General features: G+C 35.2%; 2 protein-coding genes across 2 annotated transcripts; one reads left to right on the top strand and one right to left on the bottom strand.

The window, feature by feature from the left end:
* Nucleotides 1-1,520: 1,520 nt before the first annotated feature.
* On the top strand, nt 1,521-8,757 carry LOC110787074 (multiple organellar RNA editing factor 2, chloroplastic). The gene is made up of 4 exons (XM_021991641.2): nt 1,521-1,974; nt 6,573-6,670; nt 6,762-6,827; nt 8,341-8,757. Exons 1-4 carry the CDS (start codon nt 1,565-1,567, stop codon nt 8,481-8,483), a joined length of 717 nt encoding a protein of 238 aa, XP_021847333.2. The 5' UTR covers nt 1,521-1,564; the 3' UTR covers nt 8,484-8,757.
* Nucleotides 8,758-9,839: 1,082 nt separating this feature from the next.
* On the bottom strand, nt 9,840-24,897 carry LOC110787075 (ethanolamine-phosphate cytidylyltransferase). Its single transcript, XM_021991642.2, has 10 exons — nt 24,232-24,897; nt 21,779-22,014; nt 20,504-20,691; nt 17,236-17,307; nt 16,649-16,716; nt 13,709-13,829; nt 11,033-11,098; nt 10,819-10,941; nt 10,331-10,412; nt 9,840-10,206 (listed from the first exon to the last, which is right to left on the bottom strand). Exons 1-9 carry the CDS (start codon nt 24,552-24,554, stop codon nt 10,341-10,343), a joined length of 1,269 nt encoding a protein of 422 aa, XP_021847334.1. The 5' UTR covers nt 24,555-24,897; the 3' UTR covers nt 9,840-10,206; nt 10,331-10,340.
* Nucleotides 24,898-25,371: the final 474 nt, after the last annotated feature.

The following is a 25,371-nucleotide window of genomic DNA, read 5'->3' as shown; positions in this document are numbered from 1 at the left end:
GAGTCACTTTATGAGAGGTTGTGGGAAGAGGTATAATTTTCTTCACCCACACCCTCTTTGTTCTGATATGCTTCTTGTTGTGACAGTTAGCTTGAGTATGCCCATACCCCTTGCAGATTGAACAAGTAAGTGGGACCCATTCATAGTCACCTGCTGATTCATTATTACACCCTTCTCATTCATGAACTGAATGCTGGATGGGAATTTTTGATCAATATCACCTCAACCAACACTTTGGCAAACATAAGTTTGTCCTTGTGCAATGTGGCCTGATCCACCTTCAATGCCTTACCTACCTGTCCAACAATCTTGAACAAGCTCTTTCCACCCCAATACTTGACATCAAGCCTAGGAAGCTTGATCCAAATAAGAAGCTTTTTGATTGGTTCTTTGGCAATATTAACATCAGGGATCCATGGTCTGATGATCACAGGTTTGGAATCAAAGAATTGAGCATCTCCCTTAAGGACATTGGAGCAATTTTCCATGGTTTTAAACCGAACCACGTAGATTCCTCTCCCCACCATTGCAACCTTATCAACTCCCTGCTTCTCCCAAGCCCTCCTCACAAAACCCTCTATAACGTTATGTGGTGGGTTAGCACATAACACATAAAAAATTATAGCAGAATTCCAAAATGCGAATTCATCCTCAATATCCTCAACATCAATTTGAACAATTCCAACATTAATATTGGGGGAATCACATTAGCATCATGATTATCATCTATAGAGACTGGAATGTGATAAGGAATACTAGAATTTAAAGGTGGAGCGAAAACTGACGCATTCCTACCAATGCTCTGGTTTGATTGAAAATGGGTTATAACATCTTTTCCTTGTGTCAATCCATTAATCCACGCATTGAAGCAAGTTTGCACTTGTGATTGATGTTGTAAATCACGCAATGCTGGTTTCGGGGTGAGAATCTGTTCTTCTAAAACGAAATTTTCATCTGGGCTTGTTGGTGTTTCCGGCGTAGCAATGGCAGCCACCGCCTCCACTTCCGGCGAGATTGTGTTCTTCAAAGCAGCCCGTGTAGCCACCTTACTCGGCTGTTCTTATTCGATTGACCTTTGCCTTGATTCTGCTGTTTCCGAGTTCTGGCCATGGCGTCGAAGGACGGAGGAGAAAGTCACCTCTTCGAAATCTCTCGAGAGCAAAAAAGTTTTGTTGTAACCCTTAACTTATCTTATCTTTCCTTAACTTATCTTATCTTTCCTTAACTTATCTTACATAATTTTTTTGGAAGGAAATATTTTATCTGAACTTAACTGTATCTGAACTTATTTTTCCTAAATAAGATATGAACTTCCCTTTTTCAAAGTAAATAAAAATAAGATAGAACCTGACGTAGCATTAAGAAAATTAATTTCTAAGCCCAACACATTTACCAATAGACTAAACCCAAATACCAAAATCCACATTTTCAACCATATCCATATCCATATCCATATCCATATCCATACGGCCATGCCCACTATCACCGGGTAAAATATCTTCTATCTCCTCTTTCAAAACCCCCTTCAAACCCTCATTTCATCTTCTCTCCCCTCTCCTCAGCCATGGCATCCACCGTAACCCGCTCTCTCTTCTCTCTTCGCCCCACCATTCACCCACAGACCACCTTCAAACGTCTCCTCTCCACGCTCTCCATCACCCGCCCTCCGCCAGTCTCTGCCTACCCCCGCCCAAATCGCCCCTCCGTCCTCATTTCTCAATCAGTCCGAGTCGACTCTTCCACTCGGTTCAACTCGATCCGCTGCCAAGTAAACCGCTCTGGACCTTACTCCCCACTCAACAACTCCTCCGGGTCGAATTTCAGCGACCGTCCTCCCACGGAAATTGCGCCGCTTTTCCCTGGATGTGATTATGAACATTGGTTGATTGTTATGGATAAACCTGGTGGTGAAGGTGCAAATAAGAACCAGATGATTGATGCTTACATTAAAACCCTAGCTCAAGTACTTGGAAGGTATCTTATTACTCTCCTCGTTAATTCTAAGGGGTTTTATGTATTTTATGTTATTATATTGTTCTGTATTTCATTTGTAAGCAAAATGATGTACACATTACACTGCGCTAAGGGATGCGAGTTGACGAAACCTTAATAACACCCATCAATGTGTGATTTTGTCGTACCTTCCTAAGCAGATACGAGTAACATTTTAGGCTATAACACCACGTGTGATTTTGTCGTACATTCCTATATGGATAGTCGTGAAATGTTGTTGTAATTTCGTTGTTTAATTAGCTCAACATTTTACATGTTTGTGATTTAGTGATATGGGTGTTGTTCATTAGGTTGAATTTTTTTTTAGTAATGAGGTTGTTTTGTACTGAATTTTCTGTCTGCATTTGTTTGAGATGCATTTTGGAAGAATTTTGATTAAAAAAAATAGTTAGTCATGATTCCTGAAATGTTCTTACTTAATTTTAATTTTCCCTTGGCTTAATATGTTACTAGTTCATATAATTTAGTCGTGTAACTAGTATGATACGTGCGATGCACGATTTATAATCTATACATAAATTTATATGAAATATGGTAGACAATTATCATTAAAATAGAGCTTAATTATAGCTAACCTCCAAATTATAATTAATGATGGATAAATTTGTTATTTCCCATTCGGTGTCATATTTATTAAAACAGTTAAAACAAATAAGAGTACATAAATAAATTTATTTTCTTTCTCATTCACATGTTGTGTCAAGAATAAACTTAATGATCTCATCCACCATTCACTTCGATAGTAATACCCAGTTAATACTCGCACAGTCCCCCATTAACTTCATTACCCGACCACTTAAAACCTAATTACACCATTTAATGTATTCAGTTAGAGATGACTTTGAGGCGAGGCGAGGCCTGCACACTATACCCGCCTACAATTCTCATCTCTATCCCCTCCATCCGCGATAGGAACGATACCCACCACTCTCAATCCCCTCTCGAGAGGTACAAAGTAAAATGTATCCCTGCTTCATGACTCCCCCTTCGGTGTATCCAGTATCCCAGCCTAAAATAACCCACCCGTAGACTCAGTTTTTTTTTGGGTAAGATATTTTTGAATTTTAATACTTATTCTAGAGTTTTTGACAATACATTTGTCTGATTAGAGTAATTGAGTAATAAATAAAACATTATAATATGTAAGTTAGTAGTAACTTTTTTTACATATTCATAATCAATTAGATGAAGGATTAGCAATGCATGCATGTCCAATCTAAAATGTTTGAGACAACCTTGTAAAATATAAAAATCAAGAGTTCAAGTTTGTTATTCATATCTGTATTCATTATATGACACTAATTCTTAGAAAGATGATAGTATTATGATAATATAATTTATAGTACATGTTCAACTATTATAATATTTTCTATATCGATTATCAGAAAATGCATGCAAAGATTCATTTGATTACAAATAATAAATGAACAAAGGTAAACATACGTATATACATATCCGCATCCAGTATATGACATAATTTCTAAACAAAAATTGATATTGCATCTAGTAGTTTACAATTAGTCATTATTTATGTTATAATAAGCTAGAGAGACAAATCATATAGCGATATTTGTCATCTCCACATCAATTTAACTTTCTTTTGGTATAGTACAGAATATATAGATATAGATACATATATAGTTTGCCATCTCCGCAAACTATAGTACAGAGTATAAACATTTGTAGGTAGAATAAGTAAATAAGTAAATAAGTGCTTAGTAGTATAATCGATTATTATGAGTCATTCTTAATCATATGAGTAATCATCTAATACTTAAACATCTCCACAAATTTATTGGTCATAAGTAAATAAGTATTTCGTAGTATAATCGATAAGTAATTAGAATGTACGATGTAGGTAAAATAAATATGAAGTATATTAATTATTTTATCATACGATAGTTATTTATATTATAAGAGAGGCACTTCAGAGAACATCATTTTGTTAGCTCCACGTCGATTTGCCTCTACTTTGGTATAGTACTGTGTATATAGATGGTGTTAAAAATTGACCAAAATATAATTCAATGGTTTAGCCTAAAATATTTGGTGGAGCTTTTTTAAGTAGAGAGGACCATGTGTTAGTTGCATATTGATTTTCTTGTATACTACTTTTCCATGTTTTTGGATTAACCAATTTTATTTTCACGGTTGTTAATAAGTAACAATTGTTAATATCTTAAACTATCAAATAAGTAAAAATTATTTTAAAAAAATTACAACATTGTGCAAGTATTTATACTAATCCAAAAAAATATTACTGGAAAATCCGTACATGACTATGTTCATCATATAGTATTAATAATCACCAAAAGAATAGAAAAAGTAGAGCGATGTGTGAATATAATAGATAGTACAAAAATCAAAGAGTTTTATCTACAATTTGAGGAATTAAGTAGTAGAGTAGTATAGTAGTAGATACATTAAATTACGCAATATATGTTTAAGGAAGTTACATGTTTTTTTTTTAAAAAAAAAAAAGTAAACTATTACTAACAATGGCATGGATTATATCGAATGTAGTTGCTACATATACTACTTATAAAATCGTACAACCAATGGCGGTCATAATTATCGAATTTAATTGTTAAAATTTTATAGAGTACTATAGTAAAAAAAATTATCTCTTAATCACATATACTTGATTGATTTTCAAATTTATTTGTATTATAATTATCCAGTATCAGTAGACTACTTTTAAATTTTTATAAGAATCCTACTATGTATTCCGTAAAAAAATATTTTTATAAGAATCCTACTTTTAAATATATTCTTATATTGGTCATATTTTTTACCAAATTATAGAAAATATAATTTACAAAATAATTCCCATGTGTAGAATGATTTTTTTTTTTTTAAGGAAAATAGAATAAAATATTTTTATGAGGTGCAAGTTAACAAAATCACTATAGAATCAAATACTTTTTTTTAGTCTTTTTGTATATCTATAAGAGATAAATTAAAGAGATGCATTTGTCAGCTTTACATTGATTTCCTCTCTTTTAGTATAGTATATAGATTAATAGATAAAATGGTAGTATTATGTAAATATTTAGACAAAGTCGACAAAATGCTACGGAATACATAACTATGTTCAACATACAATATGAATAACTAATCCAAAAAAAGATGGAAAAACGTAGAGCGATGTGTGAATATAAAAACTAATGTAAAAAATTAAAGAGTTGCATCTAAAAAATTGAGGAATTACGTAGTAGATAGATTAGATTACGCAAGTTTTTCTCTTGTTTAAGGAAGTTACATAATTTTTTTTAAAGTAGTAAAATATTACTATCATATCAACGGCGGTGATAATTATCGAATTTAGTTGCTAAATATATTACGTCTAAAATATAAAATAATACAATCATTGGCGCCGGCGGCTATAATTATCGAATTTAGTTGTTAAAATATTATAGAGTACTACAATAACTTTTTTTTTATACACTCTTATTTATATTGTATTGATTTTCTAATTATATTTATTCTAATATATTATGTAAGTACAGATCGGTTGATTACTGCAATTTATTTTTTATAAACATCCTAATACGTACTCCATATAATAGACTATTTTTTTTTATATAAAAAGATATATAATCATATTGGTTATATTTGTTAACAAAATATAGAAAAGATTTTACAAAATATTCCCCATGTATTGAGTGGCATCTTTTTTTTAGGAAAATAGAATCAAGTACTTTTTAAGGTGAAAGTTAACAAATAATTTTTTTGTTTAATTTATTTTATATCTAAAAGAGAGGCGAATCAATGAGTGACATTTGTCATCACCACATTGATTTCCTCTCTTTTAGTATATTATATAGATGGTATCGTTCTATTAGTTAAAATTTCTGGCTGGGGAAGTTGCAACCTTGTAGTTTTTATGCTGATTTTTCTGCATTTTTTTTGATTAAGTTTTTTTACTGGTGAGGTTTTAAGCATTTAGGAAAGTTTTTTGTTGATATTTATTGGTTTATTGATCATTTTGACATTTATATGCACCAATAGATAGGTTAAATTTCATGAGGGTAGCAAGCACATCAACCTATCTTTTTTCTTGTTACCATGATTTTTGCATTCTTAAACCGGATATGAATACAAAGAATAAAAGGGTGGCAATTCAACTTACAATACCCTGGTATCTAACAAAATCACTTTTCCAAAACATCTAGTCAATGGAAAGTTGCAGAGGATCAAGCAAAACATTCCTTTTTCACATTGAAACATCCCACCTTAACATTCTCTCGAATCTGTGCTGACAGTCGGGTATGGTTATTAAGTTTCCCGTTTTTGAATTCACCTGATATTGCCTCGTGCTCCTATTGTGTAATTATAAATGTGATCAATACCTGATTATTATTTCACCTTTGTATTTCATTTTGTGAAAGCTTGTGTATTTTGCTAGTGCCTGTTTTGTGTTGTTTTTCCATCAATCGTGTATGTAGTTCGGATAGAATCGTATGAACGTGTTTATTGGTCATCAAAAATAGAGCTGGCAACTCCATTGGTTATCTTTGGTTTAAGTAACGTTGTAAAATTATCTGATGATGATTCAGTGAAGAGGCAGCCATGCAGAAAATTTACAATGTTTCTTGTGAGAGGTACTTTGGGTTTGGCTGTGAAGTTGATGAAGAAACTGCTAACAAAATGGAAGGTAAGTGACTATAGAGTAGTTTCTCATTTGATTGTTGGGTATTATTATTATTATTATATTACCATTAATATTGATTCCTTTTTTCTTGTAGGTCTTCCTGGTGTCCTCTTCGTGCTTCCTGATTCTTATGTGGATGCTGAGTACAAAGATTACGGAGGTAAATAGCTAATTTGTTTGTCTACTTAGTTTCCTATCTTCATTTAATGTGGTCAAAATGCTATTTAAGGTTGTACTTTATTTAAATCAATGGATACAATTGAGATTAAATATTGTAGTTGCTGGGATCAAGAAAAACGTTGCTGCCATTCATGGTTTAGTGCCTATTTTATCCACAATTTCATGCCTCTGCGATATCTGTGAATTTGTAGTTGTCAGTCCTTGTCACAGTGAATTTGATTTATAGGTTTGTCAAAAGTTCTGAACTTCAGTATGTCATTGCTTTTTATTTGTTGAGCTGCATATTTTATTTATATTTTGACTTCGGTGATACTATGCCCTTTTACCTTATCATATATTCCGTTATATGATTGGTACAGTCATACTAGAGGAGTCATGAATTGCGAGAGAGACTATAAGACATGTAAGATGCAAGAATGATTTAGAAGTTGTGTTGTTAAAATACTATCCCTGCGTAAATGTATTTGCTTAGGTTGGATTCAAAATGATGATGCTTAGCATAATACACTTGATGGCCTTTGAGAAGAATGAAATTGGCATCTATATGTTCTTCCCTTTTGGTTTTGCCGTTATTCATATGTTCGAACATGTAAATGGTTCCACAATTAGAATAAGATTTTGGGGATTTGTGCTTGGCTGCTGATCTGAAAATCGCGGCCTATTCCAGTTCTTTTTCCCTGCAGTTACATTTCACGTTTTGCATGTGTGAAAGACTGCACTCAGCTTTACCCTTCGCTTACTGCTAACTATGATTCTTAAACCTCTTTGATAATCCAATTGGTGGTTTCATGGGAAAAAAAGTCAGTGTTTAAATGGGTTATATATATATGTACATATCTCTTAGCGATGAATATTCTGTGGGTGGAATAAATTTCCTATTCAAGGTCCAACAATGTACTCTGTATTCTGTTGAACTAGATAGCAGTCGTTTGACTCGTTTCTTTTATTCCAGAGCACTAGTGAGTTTTTTTTAAAAAAGAAAAAATATCTATGTACTGCATTTGGTGATCCATTAGCAACATGGTAGTCTTTGCATTTCTGTAGCCAGCATTTTCTGAAAGTGGAGACATGTTTCTGACTGAACCACTAAACTCGATAAGTTGTTCTAGTATTCTGAAGCATTGTACTTTCATTGCTTTCTTCACATTGCCATTAATGCTGTAGAATGTAAGACAAACTGGTGCATGGTCCCATCCTCGCACAATTAAGCAATAAACATAATTTCACCCAAGTACCTGTGATAAAAAACTGATTATAGTGGTGTCATCCATATCTTTGCACCTTTAACTTGTGCTAAGTAGGTACCATATGAATCCAATCATAATCCTCCGTTCCAAAAACTTTTTGATGAAATAGCATATAAATAATACTTGCAAGAGACAAACACAGGTTGTTATTGCTGTACAGAGCTTCTGGTTTCCGGTATATAATCCTCCTGGCATTAGTTTTTTTTAAGAAGAATACTCAAGTGTTATCTTGTTAATATTTTGCAGCGGAGCTGTTTGTCAATGGTGAAATTGTCCAGAGACCTCCAGAGAGGCAAAGGAGAGTGGAACCAGTGCCTCAAAGAAATCAAGACAGACCAAGATATAATGATAGGACTCGATATCAAAGGAGGAGGGAAAATATGAGGTGAACAACATAACATGAATGTGGACTGAAAAAGACTTACGCTGGCTAATAACCTGGTTGTATTCAAGTAATGTGTTTGGCAAGATTATGAGTCTATCGGTAAATGAAGTGTAGTAGTACTAGGCTCGCAGAAAAGTGACGCTAGGTTCACATTAGTGTTTTCTCTGTCTCTCCTTGTGGGACTTTTTATTGGTGGAAATTAGACTCCTCATTTACTGTCAAGTGGACTAAGTATATTTTTGAGAACTTGTGTATAAAGATGTGTTTTTCTAAGCAAACTAGTTGGCAAGTTAGAAGGTTTTTCTAAGCAAACTAGTGAGGATGGAATTCTTCAAACCTGAAGAAGGATAACAACCAAGTTTAAAGATCGATAAGTGATTTGTTCCAATTGCACGTTGTTGCGTTCATGAATTAGAGGTTGAAGTTAAAACGCAAATCCCTTGAAGCTTCAATTTCAAGCTGTCTAAAACTCTCAACTTGTGGACAATTCTTAGGAAGCATATGCAACTCAGTCTGCGCTTTGCACCAAATTTGGACAATCATGCTTCTTCATAACGTATTTATTACCAGTCTCATTAGGCTGCCAAGTACTACGTATTACTGTATTAGTTTGGTTCCTAGTGATAGTAGAAACTTTAATCTGTTTCACCTACTAAACTTATTTTTTGTGTATAAAACTAAGTTTAGAAGTTCTAATCAGGGTATCCAACTACAACAGGTTATGGGGGAAAATTAATAAATTCAAATTAAATTTAGGCTCCTTTTGTTAGGACGTCAAATATTTTCATGGAAAATAATTTTTCTCTTTTCAATCATTTTACGTTGATTGATTTGATAAATGATTGGAAAATCATTTTCCATAACTCTCTCAAAGGTGGAAAAACCTTTTCCATTTGAAAGGGAGTGAAACCACTTTTATACCTTTCCTCCTTACCTCCCTCTCCCTCATTCCCCTCATTCTTCACCATCTACTCCAATTTTCCTTTAAAGAACCAAACAAAGGAAAACTAGTTTGAATTGTGTTTTCCCTTGAAAAATGTTTTCCATAGAAAATCATTTTACACCAAACCAAATGAAACTTTTGGCGAAAATAACACAACAGATGATGTAGTCTTTGCAGCATGACGACTCTGATGAGACTGTATATTACGTTCTTCATTTCCATGTAAACTGAATGGACTTCCATATCTCATTACGAAAATTATCTACAATCTGAGCATTGAGATGAAAGTTATGGTGACCAGTGCAGTGCACAGACCCATTTTCTTCCCCAACATTATATTCAAGTCAGATAAATTAGCAATGAAATCCATATTTTTCAAAAAAAAAAAATCATTAAGTACCTGTGTAAGAAAAGGGGTAAATAAATATGACAATCACAAAATTGACATTTTAATATTGCGAATATAAGGATAAATGAAACTAATTATAGCTTTTACAATAAAGAACACTGAAAATATCAAACCTATATGACTATATATCTAATAGATTTTGCCCATCATAAAGGAGCACCAATTGTTTTCTTCACAACAGCAGATCCTCCAAAATGCAATCCGAGAGCTTTCATGCACTCTTTATATTGCTTTGCCCCCTCATACTGCAACACCCATCACCTTATTCCGTCCGCAAGACAGACTCAGTACTGCCCCTCCCCCCTGGTATATAGAAAGGGCATCTACACTACTAAATGTCCAAAAACGAAGCTGATAAGAAACCGAAGTGGCAGCCTACGTTGTGGTCAGAAATTTTCAGTTAGACAACAAAAAGTATGATAAAATACTCTTCCCACTAGTTAATGGAGTCATCCGACTTGTAATCGACTAGAAGATGAAGCAAAGCAAATATTCTTACCTTTCCCTATTCAATCACCAGATACGTAAGTCTTATCTTCGTAATACTTCCGCTCACTCACTGCTTTCTTCTCATTCCGTTTCTGCAAAAACATCAGGAATAATAATCAGACCCAGCAACTCTAAAAGTATTAGTATCAGGGAAAAAAAAAACCAACAATACCCCCTCCCCCCCCAAACACACAAAGAAAGACCAGGCCTTATTTCTCCCCAAAATCCCCCCTATTTTTACAGGCCACACCACGCGGTGGAACAATCCCTTCCTACAGATTTGTCTGTCATAGCCCCACGCCCCCTTCCTTTGCTCTTCATTTCAATTGGCTCTTATGGTTCATGATGAGGAGGGGGGGGGGGGGGGGGGGGAAGAGAAAATCTATTGGCAAGCCACACACAATTGGTTGGATGAGTAAGCGAGGCTTAAATTGAAAAACACCTTTTCAAATGAAAATGTAAAAGAGAAACAAGCTCAAGGGTAAGAGAAGTTCAGACCTGATAAGCTTCATGATTTGTAACAATTCGTTTAATAATTGTAGTTGTCGTGATGTCCAATGGACTTTCTATGACTTTGAAGATGCCCATACCTATAGGGACATCATATGGGTTGTCGTTTTCCTGTAAAATACAATTTAAGACTTAGAATAACGACCAATGAACCAAAGAGATCAGAAAATACACTGAAGTGACAGAACAATGAATTATTTACCTGCTGGAAGTCATCACTCTCAGCTACAGTTCCATGGACCACCAACGAGATATTGAAAGTTGTAATCTGCACCAACATCATAATAGTAAAAAGTACGAAATTTCCTTCATGGATCATTGCTAAAGATAGATAGAGAAAGCCTTGTTCAACTCCAAATTAAACAGATTTTATTTCGAGAAAAGAGCAAGCCAAATTGTTTTGGTAAAAAGGAGAAAGGAGCATATTTGTCATGAATGTGAGAAAAAGCAGTTAACGAAGCGACATTTCTTTTGGAAAAAAATAAAGGATAGGCATTGCAGCAAGCCTTTAGGACTCCAACAATATCGGTGGAAAAAGGGGAAAAGGGAGCATTACGTTGCACCTTAACAAGATGCTCAATAATTTATATCCAATAATCCAGTAAAAACTCCTATGTTCCTTTGTCATGTACTTAAGTGACAGTACAATCATTTAGGCTAATTTTAATATTTTTTCCTCCATTATCATTGGTCGCCTGAAAACTTTAATTTCCCTGTAATGTTCTGCATTTGATTTAATACCTTCCTCCATTTGCTTTTAGATACAACACTTCTATTTTCACGCACGCCGATGCATAACCTCAACAATTAATATCTACAATTACCAATAAGTATTTTGGAAGATATACATTTAGACGAATCTAACAATATCCCACATGACTATGTTTTTCCTAACATATCACCAAAATAAAGAAAGTAGAATGTGTGAATAATGTAACAAATAAGTGTTACATCTAAAGAAAAACGGAGGAAGTATTATCTAAAATGCGACCAGAAGCTCAGCAAGACAAATTAATAACAATTTCAGATTTCCAAATTCACCTCTTTTCTAGTTATTCCAGTAAAGATATATATTTTCCTAGGATTCAAGTGGAAAACCGAATGTGAGAGAAAGGGGCCGTGAATAAGGGGCCCAACCGGGTAAAAAGGACGAAGACAGAACAAACTATACTGCCGCAGCAGATAACACAGTTAAGCAAACAGAAAGACCAAGCGCAATATCTTCAATTTTTGGGATAACAAAACATTCTTGCCTACTTCTCTCCTGTCTGTCACAAGCTTGTACTTCTTCCGTTTCACTAAAATTAACACTTACAAATGGCACAATTTTTTTTAGGCGTGAGCCATGAGGAGAGAGGAAACAAGTGTGTTGCTAACCTATGTGATTGTATAAAAAGTACATTTTAAGAAAGATAGGGAAGAAGGGAGAGAAAGATTGAGCCAAGTATGAGCAAGGTAAAAGGATTAAGGCCCTGTTTAGTTCACCTTATTTCAGGACCTTATTACTTATTTCAGATTTAATCAGATCAGATCAGACCAGACCAAATCAGATCAGAAAAAATAAGTTCAGATCAGATCAGACAGACCAGATCAGACCAGATTATTATGATGATGATTATTATTATTATTTATATCATTTTTATTATATTTAATATTTATTACTATTATTGCTTTAATAAAAAAGAATTTTGTTGTCGGTGCAATTAAAATCTATTACTTAAGGCATAAAAAAACATTAACAAAACATTCAAATTCATCATGTCCAAATTAAAACCATTAAGTCCAGATCAGAAACGATATGATCAGGTCATGTCCATATCAAAACTGATTTTTATAGATCAAAACTATTACGGAGTATATATCTAGACCAGAACTGACAGAATCAGATAATATCCATATCATAACTGATTTGTACAGATCATGTCCAGATCAAATCTGCAAAGATCTTGTCTACATCAGAACCAATTCTTACATAACCAATATGTTCAGATCAAAACCGATTTGTACAGATCATGTCCAGATCAGAATCGATATGTCCAGATTATAACTGGTCTAGATATCGACTCTGTACAGATTATGTTCAGATCGGAATTGATCGGCAAAGATCATGTCCATATAAGAATTGATTAATAGTGATCATGACCAGATCAGAACTGGTCTGTATAGATCATGACCAGATCATCAATGATATGTACAAATGATGTCTATCAGAAATGATCTGTACAGATCATGTCCAGATCAGACCTGAGACCTGATCTATACAGATCATGTCCAGATCAGAACTGATCATGTCCAAACAGATCAGATCTGTACAAATCATGTCCAGATCAGAATCGATCTGTACAAATCATGTCCAGATCAGAATCGATCTGTACAAATCATGTCCAGATCAGAATCGATCTGTACAGATCATATCCAGATCAGAACTTATATGTATAGATCATAACCGATCTAGCTATCTAGATCATGTCTAGGTCTATCTAATATAAGGAATAGTTAAATCATGAAAAAAGTCAAATAAATAATATCAATATTATAAATTTGTGTGACATTTATTTTACACGTAAGTCGTTTAATATTAATAAATGTAGATTTTTGTTTAAACTTAATTATGAAGCATCAGATCAGATCAGACCAGATCAGAAAAAATAAGTTCAGATCAGACCAGACCAGACCAGACCAGATCAGATCAGATCAGGAGAAATAAGGTGAACTAAACAGAGCCTAAGTTGTAAAGTTACCAAAAAAGGAAGTGTTGAATTTTTAAGAAACATCCAAACTAGCAAGTGTTGTAATTTTAGCGAAAGGGAGGAAGTATAATTGAAGGGGAATTATAAAGAGAGAAACCACAAGCTACCAAATGGAAAAGAAAACTAACCGTATCTTTAGAGACTTCCCAAGGAGCACCAATGATGACCTCATCTACATAACGACAAGCCAAGACACTCAGACTTCTTTCATGAAGATTCATGATTGGTCGATGACTTCCTCTTTTAGCACTGTACACAATAACATACGAAGTACAACAAATGAACAAATAAAACTAAAAATTCAAATCACTTTCAAGTACACGGAATTATGTTGTAGTGCATTCAAGAGATAGGAAATCAAGCCCTAAAAATTGATAGCTACAGTTTCTTAAGCCTTTAATAGACTAGGAAATGGTTCATTAATCTTGCAAAATATTGCTCATTACTCTGACTCCTAATCTAAATTCTTCATCCTTGGTCAAATTCCAAAATAGCCCTAATCATTGCAGCTGATCTTCACTTGACTAGATTTACTCTTACTGTTTGTCATTAATTTTTACTCCACGTTTATTTAAGTAAGCGCACATCATATGATGGTAGACTCTTGTCCATGGGGTCCATTGAAGAACACTTCATCTTATCCAACACAGATTGACCAACCTTGTCGATTAAGCTGAGATCCAATTCTCGGACGGTTCAAAACCAAATAACTTCATGACAGACATCATGTATCTCATAGTTACTAGTCATCAACTAGTCAAGCACTTAAAAATGCCAATCAGCTACATACTTTGCTACAGATGCACACAAATTAATAAAAAAGAATCATTAATTCACAGTTCAGTAGTCAAGCACTTCAAGGAGGATAAGACTTCAAACTAATCTGTTATAATGGCTACTGACTGGTGCACTCCATAATGATGGCAATCAAACCCATTCAGCTATTGTATACCTGACTTCAGTTTGGCTTCTTGCGGACACAAACTGAACAGTAAAATGAGTGCCTCTCGTCATGTAAATTTTCCCAACTTGATCATTGCTGTTTAACCAGTCTTCCTATGTCAAATCAAAATTTGAGTTATCCAAAATACCAAAACTTTGGAGGTAAATGGGAAAATGAACTCTTTTTCTTCTTCCGTTACTACCAGAGTAAGGTAATCTGCCCACTTCTGGCCTACTCAGAAACCTACCCCCCTCTCTCTCAACCCGCTTCTCCTCCTAAACTTATCTTGGTGTTTATCGGGTGTCTTCTCCCTCCTGGCCTCCTCCCAAATCCTCCTCTCAATTCTAGAAACACCAACCATAAGAGCCTTCTTCAACACAACCCCCCCCCCCCCCTTAGTATTCTCTAGCTTTTCTTCTCCATGCTCTAAATCACAAAAGACCCACTTCCACAAAAGTTCATGAAAATTACCGCGTTGTTTCCAATGAAATTTTGGTTGGTTAGGGTGATTAGGAGGTGAAATTAAGTGCGGTGGTGGGTTGTTGAGTACATCTGGAAAGCCATGCAAGCTCCATTGTCACCCTTCTCATGACTTTATCGATGATACTCAACATCTTTGAAAGAAAGGGACAGTGGTCTGCTTCTTAGACTTCGAGACCTAGATAGAATAATGGAAATCTCACTTACTCACAAAAAAACTTTTACCTCAAAAGACCTACTGTTGTCTAAGAGAAACCTTGTGCGGGATTGGCTTTAAGATACCTGAATAAGGAGGACGAAGGGGACTGTGAATTGGCTAGCGGTGCTGGTGTTGGCTGCTGCGGTGGGGGTAGTGCTTTGGTGTCTCAGAGCAAAGGAGGTAGAAGAGGAGAGAGGACTAAATAGAGACTTAAAACCCAAAAAAAAAAAAGTACAGTTAAGGTCGTGGGTCATTTTGGATGTTTTGAGAAGACTAACATTATAGCTAGGATTATTCTAGGTTAAACTCTAGTTGGGATTAAAATGAGAAGACCGACAATAGTTGAGATAATTCTTGTTAATTTTTCTCTTTTTTTTTTGACGGGTAAGGGAAAATTTCATTAAAATAAAGCCATACGCTACAATCAAATTTTTCCATAAACAAGAACAAGAATAAATCTAAAATATAATAACCATTTCTTTTTGCCAAATACTAAATGAGCAAATACTGAAGAACGGCTCTGAAATCATGGTATGTGTGTAGCCATGAAATAACTTCGATGTCAAAGCATCTTTTAGTTGTATGGACTACTATGGAGGACCTCGTTATAAACGTTATAGTCATCTTGAAAACTGGATCTGCTTCATATCCTGGATTGAACTTGATCTTCAAAGTGCATACATCGTAGAAACAACACAATTCCCACCATGAAATACACAAACAGCACCCCTCAACTCGATACCAACACAAAAGCAGAAAGCCTTTTGAAAAGAAAGGAGAAAAAACCCCGTCTTTCAAGGGAGAAACATTTCTCTCTGGAGGAAGCATTATCAGACCAACAAAAACAAAAACTAAAGGAAAGAACACAAGTAAACAAAGCAATTGGGGTTTTCCACCGGTAAAAAACAACGGGATCCCCTCAAAAAATTACCAACGGAGGCTAGGGTTTGGAGGAGATAGAGGAGAGTCGTGGAGATAATTAATTTTTTCCCTTCTTATTGGCTAACATAAGTACATAACTCCTAAAAAGGAAGAGTAGAAAAGAGGATATTATTTTCTACTAACTGCATCCTCCAATTTTAGTCCCTTCGAGGGAAAACTGAAGTTTTAGGGAACATACCATTAAATGTGTTCACACACAATTCGAGACAAATAAATTCTCTCCGGGCCAATATGCCACTACGTTAAGTATTTATTTATTCCATTCAATACAATAGTAGCAATAACGGAAACCTGAAGGATTTTACATGTTTACTAATGAATGTGAACAAGATCATATGAGATGCAAAGAAGGGAAAAGGACTGTAATTTAAGGGTAAGAGATTATCACTATCTATAGAGGCAATTATACACTTGTGCTATGAGTTAACAGATACCACCAATGAAATCAATATCAAAGTGAACCCCGTGTTGAAAGTATTACATGAGAAGGGCATAGAAAATAACCTGACAGTCTGGTCAGTATGGATTCCAACAAGAAGAAAATCTCCTAGTTCCCGAGCAAGTCGTAGTATCTACGAGTCAAAAGAATCAGCACTATTCAAGTTAGCATATAAAATCCAAATGTATATAACAACAAACTAAAGAATGCAAACTGGAATAACAGTGTACTCTATTCAACTTAATTTTTCCTATTTGAATCATTTCAGTTCAGTTTCGCAGTATCTAGTTTAATTTAGCATATTCAGTAGCATGTATGAGTCATATAAGTCACAGGGTACAGTATGCAAATCCAGTTATACATTAGTCTTTTAAGTCATATAAGTCATAAGATACAAAAAATTCAGTTGCACATATAAGCGTAGAAAGTCAGAAAATTAAGTCATACGAAGTAACAAATAAGATACAAGATATCAACAGCCTTGAAAGATGTCCAATGCAAGTATGCATCATTTTTACAGAAATATTTTATTTCTCTTAAAGGAGGGGGGGGGGGTAAATACCAGCAAGAGGGCAGAAGAAGGTGCAATGGCGGAAATGGAGAAAAATTAGGCTAAAAATAAATAGACCATTTAGGAAAACACGCAGCATACCTCCACATGTCCTGCATGGAAAAGATCAAAAGCTCCATCAATATAAACAATACGTGAATCTGGTTTGGGACCCTGTAAATGGAAGGAAAAACAATAAAATAAGTATCATAAGGACCAGATGATTCATGAATGAACAACAAGCAACTGAATATTTGCTTTGATTCAGGCTGTCAGTTGAACTCACTCCATTACTTACAGAAAAGGAAATCTATGTTCCAAGAACTGCAAAATGCTTCAGTCTTTCTGTCTCTTTCTAGGCCTAAAAGTTCAAAAGTCTATGCATATCTGCATACAAGGATACCTATGCCAGATACAGTGACTTAATAACTCATGCTCCCTCCATTTTTCTTTTTGGTTATAACCAATCACAATTATTGTATACTCTTGTTTCTAGGACAGGTGAGTGGGTATACGAAAAAGGTGTAAAAAGTAAGAAATAGGTAGTATTGGTGGATGAGTGGGTGTAAGAAAAAGGAGGGTAAAGTATGAGATAGTGTGAAAAGGTGTAATTATTACGGGAAAAGGGGTAAGATAGTAAAATATGATTGCTAAAAATAGAATAAGTAGAAGTGTGTAGAACATAAAAAAACACCCCTTTATAGAAAGCGGGTACCTCAGGGGTAAAAAACAGAGGGAGTACAACTCTTGGTACAAAATGCTTCTTTGGTGTCTCCTCCCTCTTGTTGTCTTTTTAATCATGCATTAAAAATCCTTGATGGTCTTGAACTTAACTGAACTTGAGTACTAAATTGAACATATCTAAACTAATTATCACTGTATTGAACTTCCATGAACTTAATAGCCCTGATTTGAACTTATCTGAACCAATTAGTCATAGATTAAACTTAACTTAATTCAGTTAGCAAGATCACATGCAAGTTCCGCTGCAATTATTTATGTAATAGGCATGTGTAATTAACAATAAAAAAAAACTAAAAGGCTACCTCACCAATGAAGCATGGGTTCACCAGAAATTAGGTGTTTTGCGTACGAGGGATGGACACGGAACTGGCACGCCCAAAATACGACCCTGGGGCATCTCGAAAATGGGTACGGCACGAGTGATTATTAATACGGCGACCCATGGACGTCCGGAGATCTTTATGGCTGTCCCCCTTCACAAACTAACTTTGAGAGGCAGATCTAGGGCAAGCCTCTCCCTCTCCCTCTCCTTCCTTTCTTTTCTATTGTGTCTGTAATTGTCAATCACTTCTTTTACTTATTTTTCCTGAAATTTAACTCCTACAAAATTGCTGATTTTGTTTTTGTTCTGAGTTACTGAGTTGGTGAATCGGGAATGTCTGCCAACTTGTACCCACTTTTCATATGCTACAATTGGTAATTGTAGTTTGTCACTGCATTAGGTAAGTTGAGGTAGTGAGTTATTTATGGATTTAAATTATAAAAGTTTATTTTAATACTACAAGCGGTTATTTTTAGTCTGCAACATAGATGTCACATAGTGTGGTGGTAGCACTGATGCGTGAACAGCAAATAATTTGATTGTTTATTTCATTCTGAGATGATTTATCTGATTTGCGGGCCATTTTGCCCATCATAGCATAGGAGTATTTTTTCAACTAGAATGATGGATTTAGTATCCTAATTTACTTACTCTATTCATCAGTTATCCTTTTCATTCACCCACTATTCTCTCTCACTTATAACCTGAAACTCTTAGTTGCAACATGCCAGCGTCCTATACCAGAACAGCAGAGCAATTCATCAAATTGTTAACTCCACTACTCTTCTTGTATTTTGTAGAGCCGTGGGGAAGATCAAGAAGAACCAAAATCTTCAAGAATTAATCTGATCTGTTTCTCTAGCTCGGTGTTACCTACTTCATTCCCTACCCCATTAATTTGTCTCTGTTTGTCAAACCGGATAAGGGTTCTTTCTCTTTCCTACTGGCTTTGGTGCCCAATATGTGATAATCCCCTTCTAGCTAAAAATTTATAGATCTAAGGTCTGACTAGTAAACCCTAGATCTGTTAATTGAAAGTGAAATCTAAGAATTTGGTTGTTGAGATGTGGGGGCTTTGGAAAAGTGTCTGAATTGTGTCATACAGTGTTGGTCATGATGTTAGTTTTCTTTTCCAGTTATGCCAAAGACTGACCATGGTGCTAATCAAAATTTTTTCACGCAGGTTTATTCTCTTCTTTCCCTGTCATTTGTTTTATTCTCAATCAGGGGAGGGGAGGGCAAAGGTTGGAAGTTCCAAGGTCCAAGTGGACTTAACGCTTTCTCTGAAATCTAAACTCACACTGAAGGATAGGGAGTGAAGATTATTGTTTTATTCGAAGTTATTATATTATCCTTAGCAGAAGAGAGTGACCAAAACAATCAATTATGCATGTTTCCAAACTAGCAAACTGTAAGAGAAGCTGAAGTATTTCAATATGTACTTGAAAATTCTGAACCTGTCAATTTTACAGGGGGGGGGTGGGGTGAAACTAGGTTTGCAGCATAATTGCCAAGTGCCTGATGTTATTTGAGCTCTCACCTATCTTTTTTTACACAGAAGTGATAGATTGTCTTAAACAGTGATACAAGAAAACTACTTCACAAACATAAAGTCTACAACTCAAAATACTAGGAAGATGTAAACAATATAAAAGTGCATTATGGAAATAAGTAAGAAACCATGAAAAACCCATAACACAATAATTAATTCCAAAAATCCGCCCCCAAAACCATAAACCATAAGCAGACCAACAAGCAAACTGTGCTTCAATACCCATTCCACACACAAACAGCTAAACAAAATACGAAGTAACATTTATCTTGCTTCAAGGGCCCAAGGGGTGATGGTTTTCCATTTCTCATACTGCTTTTTAAGGTATCTGCAATGATCTGAGAAGTGAGAAGGATTTCAGAGTGGAATGTATTACCTCATTTTTATGATACTATATCCAGTAGAACACTAGAATGTAATTAAACAAACAGAGCCCTCCAACCTACACTAAAACATGATAAAATTGTTTCCATGCCACATTGTCTCAAGAGATCCTGAACTGGTTCATGTTTCAGGCAGTTTTTCTTTTTGGTGAATATTTCAGGCAGTTTTAACATATCACTCAATGTATAGTTGCAGTTGATGATGATTACCATGCGAAAGATAAGCAATCTAGTTGTATTTCCAACTCTTACAACATAGCCTAATTTAATGAAATTTGAGGATTCAACTTTACAAATGCAGCAGTTGAAGAACACGGAAAAATCCCATTCTAAAAGTCATACTCTATAGGTTACAGTGACTGTGCATACCTTTCCATTTGAGAACTGGACAATTCTGCGAGATGTTGGAAGGAAGTGTGAGATACGAGTCCCACCGTCTGATGCACCAGCATCCAACTTTTGGCTATGGCTATGGCCATGGCTAAACTGTCTTTGGAGGGAAGAATGATTTGATTTCTCATTAGAAGACCTTTCTCTGACACATAGCAGCATACGTCCTGCACAGGGACTAAATGTATCAAAAAAAACATATGCTACTACCAGTACCAAATAAAGAATACACGCATGAATCTGAAGCTACTTAACACGTAACATGTACCGATGTCACAGTATATATTTTTACAGCCAAAGGTGCAACAGTTGAACATTAATACTAGGGGTTGCCTGGAATGAGGATGAAGTAGGGGGAAATCAGAGGAGTGGTAATTCCTGGCCATTTTTAATGTTTGGATTGAGGGAGAAAGACAAGGGAATAATCTATTCCCCTTATTTAGGGGGTAAATAATTCCCCTAGCCCCTCCCTAGGGTAACAATCTCCAGAGAAATAATTCATCCTCTCCTTCCATCAAAACAAATCTCAACCATTTTCTCTCTCCACCATCACTGACTTGTCCACAGCCACCATCCCCGTCAGTTTGTCGCCGCCGTCAGCCCTTGTACTAAGGGACATAAAGACGACTTGAAGGGCATCACCACCTGTTTTCCGCCACCATCAAATCAGCATTCCATCATCACCACCACCAATTTGCCACCGTCGTCGAATGCTCAAGGAAGCCACTTTCAATTCAGTAAATTATAAATTTGATTTGTCAATCTACAACCTCCATCATCACCTACTATTATTATCCTTTGTTCTTTCTTTCAATTTGAGTTTTGTAGATCTACTAAATTTTGTGATGAAATTGGGAAAACAATTGCTACAGTTGATCTTAGCCTCGAATTTTGTGCATGTTGATGTCACTAACATCCAAAAATACTAATTTTGTGGTGGTCGATGCCGGTTTCACCACCATGGATGGTGGTGCTTATGAGTAATCTCCATAGTTGAAGATAAAGATTTTGAGGTAGTGAGCCTATATCTGGTTAGGGGGGTAAAGATTACTAGTGAGCCAAACCTTTAGAAATGAACAGTTACCCTCTAAATAATTCACCCAGTATCATCTACTCCCTCATTTATTCCCCCTTTAACATGTTGTTTCAATCCAGGCGACCCCTAAACCAAATACCAAACAGCTAGGGAATACCAAATTACATCACATTAAGCAAAATGCAGGAAATTTTCAAATTTTAGAATTGAGTTACTACCAACAATGTCTGTGCTGGACACTCCTTCTGTACGTTTGATCTGCTTAAATCGACCAGCTCTTTTGGCTAGGGCATAAGCATCAGATCCATCAGGAAGAAGACAGGGGTCATCCCCATGAATAATATAGTCAATATCATATTCGTCAAAAAGCTTCCTCATAAAATCCTCAGTAATTGCATAAGGGGCATCAGGAATGACCTCATCCACCCATTTTACAGCTTGGACCATGATCATCCTGTAAAAGAGTTTGACTTACACAGTTATTTTGCTTAACAAACTCTAACAGAATAATATGTAATAGCTACCAATATCCCTTCTATTTTCCAGCAGAAGTGTTAACCATGTAACGAAGTAAATTCTTCCAGCTTACCAACAACAAGTGCAGGCCCTAAACTGTAAAACAAATAAAATTAATCTTAAGTGAATGCCTTTATTATTTATGTACACGAATACTATAACTAAGGGGTGTTCTCTTCAACTTATAGGACCTTAATTAAATAAGTTTCAGTTCCTATAAGTTTAGAAAAGTTCAGAACAGTTCAGATAAGTTAAAGGTCCTATAAGGTCTCATAAGTTCAATAAGGTCCTATGAGTTCCAATAAGGTACTATAAGTTTCAATGAATGTAATATTATGATTATTTGTATCATTATTATATATTTGACTATTATTTCCGTCGATATATTAAACAAATCATATATATTGTCATATTAAAATAATTTATGGTTACTAATTTACGGCTAATATTATCAATGGTTACGTTGGATTTTTAAGTCGGATTCGAACTTGGATTTTAAAAATAAAGTATTATTAGTATGGAGTAATATTTTTTATTAGTAATAATATAAAAGACATAATTATTAATATAAGAAGTGAATAATAATTAATAAATTAATTATATTTATTAATATTTGCAATTAACTATTATAAATATTCTAATGGCTAAAAGTATATAAATAATCTAATAAGGTCTATTAAGGGTTAATAAGGTCCAATAAGGTTTAATACGGTCTTAGAAGGTTCTATTAGTTCCTATAAAGTCCTATAAGTTAAATAAGTTCAAATAAGTTTAGATAATTTCAGGTAAAGTTGAAGAGAGAACATACCCTAAGACACTATGGCAAAGAGCGTTTTATATCTTCCATATCAACACTTCACAAGCTCGGTTAGTTCACACCAAGGATAAAATTTCGATGACATCACACCATACAGACCTAACTCCCTCATATAGAACATCTCTGTGAAATCCAAGAATAGTCATCCTAAAGTGACATGGAGAAGGGTGATATGCAACAACAAGGCTAGTCCTAGAGGCATTTTTATCACCTGGTTAGCTATTCTCAACTGGCTATACACTGCTGACAGAAATTCAATCATGGGGGATTGCCTGTTCTGAGATTTGTGTTCTGTTTACCTCTGGGAAAGAATCAGTTGAACACCTGTCTTTTGAGTGCCTTTATTCAGCAGCAGTTTGGCAGAAAGTTTTTATGAACTTGGGGTTGTTGGCAGAAGAACTGGTTTTGCTAGAGAATTGGAAACAGTGGCTAAGGAGAGCAGGAAATCTGGTTGTCTTTCTAAGCTGTATGTCATGTGTTTTACTGAATCTGTTTAGAGCATTTGGCTTGTTAGAAATGCTGTTGCGTTAAGGAATTCAGTAAAGTCAGTTGACAGCCTTGTAAAAGAGATCTTGTTTAGGGTCTCTTGTAGAAGTTTTGATGAACTTAGAGCTAGATTATTGCTTGTTTAGGGCTGATGCCTTGTAATCTGTTGGTGTTTCTGTTCTAGAGGCTAGGGCTCATTGTATTCTTGAGTTATTTACTCAAGTTCTTTGGTTATAAATACAATATAATATTAATTGCCAAAAAAAAACATTATGGCCAAAATCCCTAATCATCCCACCTAAATGAACGGAACATCTCCAAACTCCATTGTCTTATGTATCAAACAAGCTGATCTACATAACTCCATTGTCCTTTGTGTCAAACAAGCTAGCACAAACCTACTAAGTCTGCCAATCATCCTTTACGACCTTTAGATTCCACGTTGAGAATCTTGACAATGTGATAACTCATCTAAACATCAAACCTACAATAACCGATTACCTATGATTGTCCTGTCCCCAGCACAACGGATCATAAGACTTGCTGGATAGCTCGAGCAACAAGCTAATTCAGACTTTTTTCTTATTGTATATAAGTATAAAAATACATAAAATTTCAACCTCTACACGTTCATAGCATTAAGTAAACACATAATAAAGGCATAAACATCACAAAATAAACAACACATTTCCCAAATTTCAACATAGTTTATAAAAATCAGCTACAGCACCCGTAATCAAACACGAATCTCGCATGTCAAAGAACATTTTATGTCTTGATATCAACACTCCACATGCTAAAACACCACCAATTAAACAAGAACCTCATTTAAAATCAGAGAAAAATATAAACCTTTCATGAAGAGGAGTAACAGGAGGTCCCTTATTAGCAGTAATTTCAGCATCGCTAACAACACCAACAACCAATTGATCACCAAGTTTACGAGCTTGACGAAGCGCATTACAATGGCCGTAATGCATCATATCGAAACACCCATCCATATAAACACGAATTGGCTTGTTCTTCTTCCGAACCCACATTTCTAGGGTTTCCGATAATCCAGCAGCATGAATTCCCCAAATTGATAACCCTAATGCCACCCCTGTTGCTACGCATTTCGCAATTAAGCTCAATTTCTTTTCTCCATTTTCTTCAGCGATTGAATCGGATGCCATTTTTGTGATTTTGATGATTCTTTCGCTGAATTTGTCAGTTGCGCATACCAATTTTGGGCGATGAACACGATTTCTGGAAATGGAATCCCCAAATTGTTGCTCTGAAATTGATTAAATTAAAGTTTTATCTCTCTATCTCTATGCTGTACAGAAATTTGGAGGAATCGATTCTTTCATGCGCACTTGTGCAGTAACGCTAGTTAAGAATATTTGGTATCAACAAGTTTTTGCTGCTTCAAAATTAACGACCAATTTTTGGACGTTTGGTAACAAACGTGTGTTTCCAGTTGAGGTTAGAAGGCATGTCAAAAAAATGAGTGGCATAGACTCATACTCAAAGGATTCCCTACGGAGTCGTGGATCGTGGGTTCGTGGCTATAATAAGCTAATCCGATATTGTTTTCAAGGACTTGTGTTACAATTACTGCAAGACTGTTTAGGGGTGTGCACAGGTCCAAAATCGGACCGGACTGGACTAGAATCGGTTGGACCGGTGGATCGGAATTTTCAAAATTCACGGATCGAGGACCAGACCGGAAAGAATCCGTTCCGGACCGGACCGACTTTTTGTAATTTTTGCGATTTACAATCTTAAACTTAATTTGTTTTTACAATTTTATCTTTTTACAACCTATATTTCTCTTTAAGTATGTCATACATCATATCATAAGCTTAATTTAAAGGGGATAAAGGCCAAACATACAAACAATCTCCAAAGTCTTTTTTTGTATAGATAACAAAAAGAACTTCACATTGATGCATGCTTGGAAGATGCTTATTCATGATAACCCAAAGTGGAGGGTGATGATGAGGTGGG

Source organism: Spinacia oleracea, chromosome 6, assembly GCF_020520425.1.
Source record: "Spinacia oleracea cultivar Varoflay chromosome 6, BTI_SOV_V1, whole genome shotgun sequence".
Classification (NCBI taxonomy): Eukaryota; Viridiplantae; Streptophyta; class Magnoliopsida; order Caryophyllales; family Amaranthaceae; genus Spinacia; species Spinacia oleracea.
Note: the sequence above shows the minus strand (reverse complement) of the source record. Positions and strands in the feature narration are given on the sequence as shown.